Here is a 9735-nt window from a genome sequence, read left to right as displayed (position 1 = left end):
AACTTGGGTGACGTTCCGTTCCATTCCAATGTCTAATCCTTACAAAAATATATTTTCTTATCTTATTCTTATAAAAGTTTATAAAAAAATAAAAAAATAAAAAAATAAATAAATATATATATATATACCAGTATATATATTGAACATTTTCCCGTGTACGTATACTCACTAAGTTGGAGTAGAGCCCAATTTAAAAAGCCCATTAAGCAACTGAACATACATATTAAACAGAGGGCCAGTCACCTAGGGTTTATTTCTGCGCATTTCTATACCTCCTACCGCCGTTGCTGCAAAGCTTCTAATCATTCACAAAATATGGCTGAACAGGTATGTAATTCCACGTATTCTACCTTCTGTTACAGTTTTAAGCTATTATATCTTTTGTTTTCTTATATATATATACGTATTCTGCATTTGATCGCAGACCGAAAAGGCGTTTTTGAAGCAACCTAAAGTGTTTCTCTGGTTAGTTATAAACCCTAGCTTATTCAGTTCGTGTAATTGTGCTGAAGCTTTCTTTAATTATTGACTAATTATAGTTAATTGAGAAATAAATGATTGATTTATGATTTTATAATATATAATATTAGCTCGAAGAAAAGTGGTAAAGGAAAGAGACCTGGAAAGGGTGGAAACAGATACTGGAAGAATATTGGTCTCGGATTTAAGACTCCCAGAGAAGCCATTGATGGTATGCTTATAACCACTTTTTATAGCTACAATGTATATTCATTGTTTGTATATGTTATAATACTGAATTGTTGAAGCTACTGAGGTTATTTGTGGTTCTAGGATTGTTATTGTTATTGTTAAATACTTAAATACTTAAATGTGATTTATCAGATACACATTAACAAGTGTTGTTGGTTTTGGCTTTTACGCTTTGCTATGACCAAACTACTGTGGAAACAGCTCTTTTACTTGATCTTTTTGAAATTTTACTGAATATCTATATGCTATTTATGTTGTCAATTTAGGTTTTGTATGAACACTTGTGAGTATCATAACTTCTGTTTGTATGGCGCATGCTTTTGCCAATGACAAAAAATTGCTCATTAAGTTGAGGCTTATATTAGTTTATTTGTTTTGGTTATTTATTGTTTTTGTATGAGTAGAATCCTGTTGGTTGTGTAAACTGAATGTTTGTACCAGACCAAATAAATCGGTAACCATTCGCATATTTTCACTTGTCATTAAAACTAGCACACAAGTTGCAAAACTCGGTCAATTACTCGGGAGAAATAGGCAGATTGGAGAAAACGAGAAATCGGCCACATAATCGGACAACCTCGGTCAACGCCGGTCAAACCTGCAAATTTTTTTTTTTTTTTGTTTCTCACCTTTTTCAGATTCTTGGGGGCTGGAAAATGAAATTTGGTGGCTGAAATTGGAAGTTAGTGGTCGGAATTTGAGTTAAGGAAGGAGTCAAAAATATAAATAAATGGGATGAGACTAACATCTATGGGCTCTATAAGTTAATAAATAATTATTATAAACTTAAATATATTATATATATAAAATATATTACAAAATTAAGAGTTCTCCCCCGAGTTCTCCCCAGTCGCCGAGAACTCCTCAAAAACCTCCTGCCGAGTTTTCCCCGAGTCGCGAGTTTTACAGCCTTGCACAAGAGCAACTAGTCAAATTGGCAATTTGTTACTTCGAATCAGAAAGAAGTTAATTCTATATGTTTTTCTTGTTCGTTGACTGATTTTGTTTTAACTTGTTAGCTTTTACCCTTGATTATTTACACCAAATTTGAATGTCTTGTGGATTTTAGGAACCTACATTGACAAAAAGTGTCCCTTCACTGGTGATGTATCCATTAGGGGCCGTATTCTTGCTGGTACATGCCATAGTGCCAAGATGATGAGGACTATTATTGTTCGAAGGGATTATCTTCATTATGTGAAGAAGTATCAAAGGTAAGGCCACAGTTTTGGTGATAATGTTACAACCTTGGGCTCAACACACTCAAGTCTTACTAAATTTGGTTATACTCGATTTTTATACAGGTATGAGAAGAGGCACTCAAACATTCCTGCTCACATCTCACCGTGTTTCCGTGTGAAGGAAGGTGACCATGTCACCGTTGGTCAATGCAGGTATGTGCATCTTGAATAGTTTTGTAATTCATTTTGTGATTAATTTGTGTGACCTACAAACATATGTAGTTGTTTAATAGGTTAGTACCTGTTAGTCAAACTATAGTTCACAAAATATAGACTTCAATCTTTTAAATATTGCTTTTGTAGACCATTGTCGAAGACAGTGAGGTTCAACGTCTTGAAGGTGATTCCAGCAGGATCTTCAGGCGGTGGGAAAAAAGCATTTACAGGGATATAAACGAAGCAAGCCTTCAACATCATTACTTTTGCTTTGATGATGTAAAAGTTTTTGAGAACAAAACTAGAGTATTTTCCTTCAGACTTTATTATGCTGTTGTTGTTTTTTTTATTATTATGCTTGCACTTTTAAGAGTTATTTAAGATTATTTAGATAAAATTGAGCTTTTTGAGCCGAACTTAAGTCGTCCTGAAACATTTTGGAGCCATGTTTGAGCATTTTATCGTGAAAGCTTGTTGAGTAATTAAGCCGAGCTCTAGTTTATCCTAAATGAGCTTGAGCCATACTCGAGTCTTGTCGAGGATCTTGAGCCTTTTATAAACTCGCCTTTAGTAAAAGATGATTTGCACGATTTATGTGGAGGGTGTTATGCATTAATCATTTAGGTAAGTCTCATCAAAGATGATGTCTATATGAATATGGTATATGTTCATATTAGTTTCGTTAGGTTAATTGGAACTTGAAGGGCTTTCGGTTTTTTTAACCCCGTTTTGTGGTCTTGAGTCCTTTTTCCTTCTCGCCAACCACGGTGCTTTAAGTGAAAGAGAAGTGATAAAAGTGTTTGTTTAGTGTAAAGCGGGGATATAAAAAGCAAAGGCCAAGCATACAAATTAAATAATTAATGAGGAGATTAGCAAATGTTGTAGATTGGTAGTTTCTTATAGAAATCTACATTGTAAGAGAGATGCATGTGAGCCAAACGGGAATGAGACTAATCATGCGGGAACATCTGAACCCTGTGTTTTTTCAATATATATTAACCTTGTAAGATTTGTCAATATATATTCACCTTGTAAGAGTCGGATGCTCGTGAAATACATCTACCGAATATTCTCTATGTGTCCCGCGTGAAATACATCTAACGAATATTTCTATGTGACGGGAACGAGACTCATTTTACTTTAGCAAGAGGTCTAAGCTCTTGACACAAATGAAGTCGAACTCACTCACAAATAGGTTCCACATAGCGGCCTTATATATATTTGTTATACGATTAATAAAAGAAAGTTGATGCTAGATTAAATGGTTTAGCGTGTTGGAGGTGTTGGGGGAACATTGGGTCAAATTCCCTCAACATTAATTTATTACAATTTTTTTTTTTTTTTTTTTTTTTCAATCAACAATAACATATAACATAATAATAGTAATAAAAAAATCTAATAGTTGTTTGTCTAAAAGGAAAGTAAAAATAAACATTTGTCTACTTTTAATATGTTTTCGAATTTACTTATATACTCTCGTATTCTTAATATTATTGACCAACAAAACAAATTAATATCCGTGAAAAAACTGGAAATCACATTAACAAACGGGTAAAAAGGAAGAATTTCTTTTAAATCACGACAATGAATAAACTACAAAACTCATATACTAAATTATAAGATAAGATGCAATTAGACCATTTCTAATGGGGCTTCACTTTTTTTAGTCAGATGAGGTGGCAGCATATGTGACACCAACTGACACTAACCGACCCTTCTAATGGGGCGTCAGTTTTGACATTTCAGGTGTTCGAGGTTCGAGGAGACCAGGGTTCGAGTCTCAGGGGGGGGGGGATTTTCGTGAATTAACTTCGTGAGCTAACCACTAACATTGCCTTTCAAAAAAAAAAAAAAAAAAAAAAAAAAAAAAAAAAGTTTTGACATTTCAGGGGCGTTAGTCACGTAGGTGACTTAAAAAAAAAGAGATCAGTTTTCTTTTTGACCAATCATGTTTTAGTTAAATTATTTTATATATTACTCCGTATTAATTTATTTATTTTATCCACAACTTCCAATCAGATTTTAACACATCACTCTACCCAATATTTAACACAAAAAACTGACACACGCGGTTATAAAATGTCAGACATTGCCAAATCACAGTCGAATTGCACTTTTTGGCCAAAAAGTGTCAAAACCGTCTGTGACGTCACAGTCACGGTTGGAAATGGTCTTATGCACTTCCAAACACAGTTACCTGTTAAGTAAAAGAGTAAAAAAGGGTAAAAAGATTTTTCTTGTTCAGTCTATCCAGGAGGGCTACCCGAGAGGGTGAGTAATCCGATGTACGCAGCCCGAAAGACTCCCTGACTGTTACATGTTAAGGTCAAACGCATACAACATACATTTCGTCAAAACACCTTAGCCAGGAGGGTCCTACAACAACACACGACGGTCCCTCACCTCTTTTGAAGAGTTACCCAAAGAAAAAAATCTCGCCAATCATATTGTCGGGATTCATTCAGGGGATGCTGTCCTTTGTATAAAGCTTTTAAAAGTTCCAATAAACTCAACATAGAACAACTTTAGTGTGGGTAGAGTTTAACTACCAAAAACTAAAATGCAATATACAGTGCACTTATACGGGGCTACAAGTGTATTGAACCGCTAGATGAATTTTAAGTTACAAGCTTTAGTTGTATTCTGAACTAGTCAACATGGCTAACGCTTCACCGGCCTTTGAACATATGTCTTGTTGGGGTCTTCAGTCTTCAACTTTGGTGGTCGAAGTTCGCCTTTCTTCACCTACACATCATTATAAGCATCCAGCATCAGTCACTCGCGCACCACTTTTGATTTTAAGATCGCCATTTCGATTTATACATACTTATGATTAGTCTTTTCGGGCTGTGATGCATCTTTTTAAGGTCAAAAGGTAAATTCCATAGAATTAGCTTTAACAAAACAGCTCAAATGGGTGGAACGGGTCAAAAATTGAACAAAGTAATCTTTGATACATTAAACCTCCTATATAATTTTATTCAACATACTAGATCATTGTTGAATTAGTATAAATTGTGTTGATCATATTTGCCACAATAATTAATTATTTGACAATAGAACAAAAGTATTCGAGGTCCGACCCAAAACATACAAGGAAACCAAACATTTTAAAACGTCGCCCAAACCGCCCATTTTTCAAGAAACTGGGGAAGAACCGAAAAAAGGCAAATAAGAGTGTGTTACCTTCTTTCCCCCTTTCATGAAGTCCCTCCAGCTGGAAACCTGATTAAAAGAGAAAATCAGTCTCTCAAATAATCAGCAAAGTAGAATAAACTTGCAACTGTGTGTTGAATGTTAAATTACACAAATGACCGATTAACTACACAAATCATGTTGCTTTTCACTTTTTGGTATGGTGAAAACTATAGACCAGATATATTAACAGTTGCAGGTCTTGTCCTGGCATTTATTATTTGGGGAAATAAGATATCGGTCACATCAGCTATTTTAACCAGCTGTGTTTATTAGTTGGTCATCCAAAAGTGCACGTTTAGCAAACACAAAAAAGCATACGTATTTCAATTGAACTTACTTTGTAACCAAACATAACTCCATAAAGCCATATTAACCCCTTTTATCCCAGGACTGTCTCACTATTTGACTATCAAATGAGTTACTTAATTAACTTCAAATATTAAAAAGTAATCTGCGTTGTAGTTGAATCATGATTGTTACCCTAAACTATATGATACGCTAGTAAGATATAATTATACTAAAGCATCCAGGTCAGTTTCGTTGCCCTAACTTAATTATATATTAAATATTATTAATAATAAAAGCAAGTGATAGGTAGTAAGAACCATAAACAAAGAGAATACGTACCCTATTTTCCCTCGTTCCTTCCCACTGCTCCTCATGTTCACGTTTTCGTTTCCACATCTCTTTGGATTCTTCCTCATCCTTTTTCAATCTACCTTCCTCCTCAGATATCTACAAATAATTCAAGGAAAAGTCCATTAACATTGGGACGTATTAAGGAATCCAATGCAATATTTTCTGAAACTGAACAGAATATAAACGATTAAAAATATTATCTTCAAACATACTCTCATCTGCATTTTCCTTCTTCGCCACTCTTGGTCAGTTAGTATTTCCCGAACCTTCAGTTTTAACTGATTCTGGAAATCATCTGATTTTTCAAATTCTTGCTCATATTTTCCCTGCAAAAAAGCTCATACAACATCATCATCCAACTATATTAAAAAAACAACAAATTTCGTTTTACATTCAAAAAGCAATCACCTACTAAAACAATCCAAATTTAGTTTCTACTTGGATTAAAAAAGATCTCCTAATTAGCATAGAACTTTTAAGGATTTTTAGTTTATATAAAAAACATACAAAGGTTCTGCTCAATAATATTAAAATTCACAGTTTTCTATATATATATATATTAAAAAAAAAAAAAAAAAAAAGCAATCTGTAGAGAGATTTGGTGCCACTCACTAAATTACGTGGTTAATAAAATTTGCAAATTGGTGGTTCCAGTTTGGAGAAGAATCAACAGAATAGCTTTCAAGACATTGAGTTATAAATACAGAAATAAAATAATACCTTTAGGCATCAAAATGATAAGAGAAACTGAGTTATAATTTGATTACCTCATCGACTAGTGACTTCAGCTTAGACGCAGTGTCTTTCTTCAGTTGCTTTTTTCTCTTTGCTCGAAGTTCTTCTGCAAACAACCCAAGTGGCTATTGTCATACTGGATGAACATATATGATAATATAAAGAATCATAGAGTACAAATATAGCTATAGGACACAAATTGATCACTGCAATCTAACATTCCAAAAGCAACCGTGAGTTGAGTCACTATTTTTATGTTAAGTCAACACTGTGAATAAGTCACCGATCTGTCAACTTCACTTATCCTGATACCAATGTTTAGCAATTGTAATGTAATAAGGAATAAAATTCAGCTTTCGTACAAACCTCTTGCTGCATTAACTTGGTTGACAAGATACTCTCTTTCTTGGGGATCGAGCAACAGTTGTTGAGCTTTTGCAAGTGCTGCATAAAACAGAATTCGATATTATTATTCAACAAAATATGTTAACAAGAAATAATACATGCATCTGCAAGGCAAAAATGCACAAATGATAAATTATGAATATCGCTAAGTAGTTTCTTTACACGAGGTGTTAAATTAGCAAAATTATGAAATGAAAAACCATGCTCTAATCAGTAAGCAGAAATAACTTTTGTTACACATACAGTATAATGATCCCTCAAGAAAAATCAAACAAACAACGATATAGTAACCAACCCAACAATTTTTATAAGAGGAAATATAGCTAGAAAATGCAAAAGCCACATAGATGTTCAGATACACGTTATACGTACCGCCAAATGCTTCTTTTGCCTTGGGATGCTTGCATTTATCAGGATGGACCAACAATGATAGCTGCATATCAACATTATATATGTTAAGGGGTGTAAGGCGTGATATATATATATATATATATATATATATATATATATATATATATATATATATATATATATATATATATATATATATATATAAACATTGAAAAGAAAAGTACTAATACATACACACTATAAGAATGAAGATATCACCTTACGATATTGCTTTTTCACTTCTTCTGGAGTTGAATCAAATGGTAGATTTAAATACTCAAATGCATTTAGCTTGAAGCATGAAAGAATCCTGTAAAAAATGTAATTCCAAAACATATGTATTAGATCATCTCAGGTTGTATAAGAGTGTTCAACCCTTACAATCTAAGAGTTACATTATAAGCAAAGAATGATGCCATTGTGGCTGCTAATGAGTCATTATGAGAACAAATTCACAAACATCAACAAATCATAAGTGTCTATTCGTCTATCATCATCATCATCATCATCATCATCATCATAATGCAGGAGTAAACTAATAAATTTCTGGAATATTTGGAAGTTGAAACATTTGGATATACAATATAAGAGAGCTACATCACTGTCTTAACTAATAATGCTAGTTGATAGAGATTGTCCTAGTCCAACTATTAGCATGAGCAAGTATCCTAAGTGCTTTCCAATATGACATTCCTCATAATCCTAATTATTCTTATTATAAAAAATTACGTATATCCACTAATTCATAATCATTTTCTTGAAGTTTCCATCAACATGTAATCTTCTCAATAAAATGACAATAGTCATCTAAAAAAGTAATCTAGGAACCAAACTGTTCATAAAAGTAAATTCTCATTTACACATTTTAAAAATAGTCGTGTTATACATAAACGAATCACTTATGCATATCCATATGCCATAATATTCCTGATATTAAGTGTTAAGTAATACAAATTATACACTTGAAAAGTTCTTTCTATCTCAGTTCCAATAAAAAAATTCTTACGCTGTTGATTAATAAGTTGTTACTAGTTCCTCTTCACAAGTTTCAATAACTTATATTAGTGCAAATATGAAAATTAACGCTCCAGACATCCTTCAAGACGTTTACTTAAGTTCAAATCTTGTCCGAATCATTAAAAAAACACTTTCGAAAGCTCCGGGGTAGTTATCTAATACAAAAACATATCCATTTTCCCGGTACAAAAGTTGCATCATCGTTAAAGTATAGATCTTAAAAGTGTAAGGAAGTAGCAACCAAACAAAGCATCTCATTCAACGTTTTAATTAGTCAACATACGTTAACTTCATCTAGGATGCAATAAAACCATTAGTTGAAACTCCACTGACTCTTTAACCAAACATATCATCTTATTCAACGTCTTAATTATTTAACATACGATAACTTCATCTCGATTGCAACCGGATCTCCATTGACACTTGGAGCATAGCGTATATCACTAAGGCACATATCAACCGAAATGTCACTTGCACCATATCTTGGTGTGACCAGGGAGAGGGTCGGAAACGGTCAAAGGATAACTCAGTTAAGTCGTGTATATATGAGTATAAATATTCACCCTCTTCGGAAAACCTTATTCGTTTACAGGCACAAATCGAATAAAACGAAGCTTCCGATTAAAGAGCCAAATCCAGGTGAAGGTATAGATAGGTTTTACAGCCTTAAACCTAGGGTTCTACATAACTATTCAATATTAATTCTAAACATATTTTACAAAATTCACCAATCATTATACTTAACAAATAGTGAGCCACAGCATACAGGCGGATCAATACAATTTAATGTTAGTAATGCAATTAACTTGGGGAACAAAACAATAACAAACAGACATGGAAAAAAATAGAAAAAAAAAAAGGTGAAATAGCGAAATAATAAAACCTAGCGACTTCATTATCGCGTTCAACTTCGCTAACTTCAGCGTAGAAATTTTTGAGAAGCAAATCTTCATCGATTGATGATGATGACGACGTGTTGGCCTCTCCCATCGTTCCAATTTGCTCCAAAGCCCCTTTTTTGTTATTGGATTTCAGGCGAATTTGGTCGATTCGCGCAAATGAAATTTGTTCACGGGGTTATACAAGTTTAGAACTGTTAAATTGTTCACTTTAAGCCCCCTTTATATCATGAAACTAGTACAATTGATCCATGTACTTGTTTATTGTTACTAAACAAAACCAACACTTTAAAACCATGTCAACGAGTTATAAATGAGTCTAGCTACTTGTTAGTTATTCAAAT

At 33.3% G+C, this 9735-nt stretch overlaps 2 protein-coding genes across 2 annotated transcripts; one reads left to right on the top strand and one right to left on the bottom strand.

Moving 5' to 3' along the window:
* Window positions 1-242: 242 nt before the first annotated feature.
* LOC139840056 (small ribosomal subunit protein uS17-like) lies at window positions 243-2410 on the top strand. Its single transcript, XM_071830281.1, has 6 exons — window positions 243-327; window positions 425-465; window positions 591-691; window positions 1781-1925; window positions 2016-2105; window positions 2256-2410. Exons 1-6 carry the CDS (start codon window positions 316-318, stop codon window positions 2344-2346), a joined length of 480 nt encoding a protein of 159 aa, XP_071686382.1. The 5' UTR covers window positions 243-315; the 3' UTR covers window positions 2347-2410.
* Window positions 2411-4663: 2253 nt separating this feature from the next.
* LOC139843388 (uncharacterized) lies at window positions 4664-9554 on the bottom strand. The gene is made up of 9 exons (XM_071833458.1): window positions 9376-9554; window positions 7695-7785; window positions 7458-7518; window positions 7047-7124; window positions 6713-6786; window positions 6158-6271; window positions 5934-6041; window positions 5295-5333; window positions 4664-4853 (listed from the first exon to the last, which is right to left on the bottom strand). Exons 1-9 carry the CDS (start codon window positions 9480-9482, stop codon window positions 4770-4772), a joined length of 756 nt encoding a protein of 251 aa, XP_071689559.1. The 5' UTR covers window positions 9483-9554; the 3' UTR covers window positions 4664-4769.
* Window positions 9555-9735: the final 181 nt, after the last annotated feature.

Source organism: Rutidosis leptorrhynchoides, chromosome 4 (assembly GCF_046630445.1).
Source record: "Rutidosis leptorrhynchoides isolate AG116_Rl617_1_P2 chromosome 4, CSIRO_AGI_Rlap_v1, whole genome shotgun sequence".
Lineage (NCBI taxonomy): Eukaryota > Viridiplantae > Streptophyta > Magnoliopsida > Asterales > Asteraceae > Rutidosis > Rutidosis leptorrhynchoides.
Note: the sequence above shows the minus strand (reverse complement) of the source record. Positions and strands in the feature narration are given on the sequence as shown.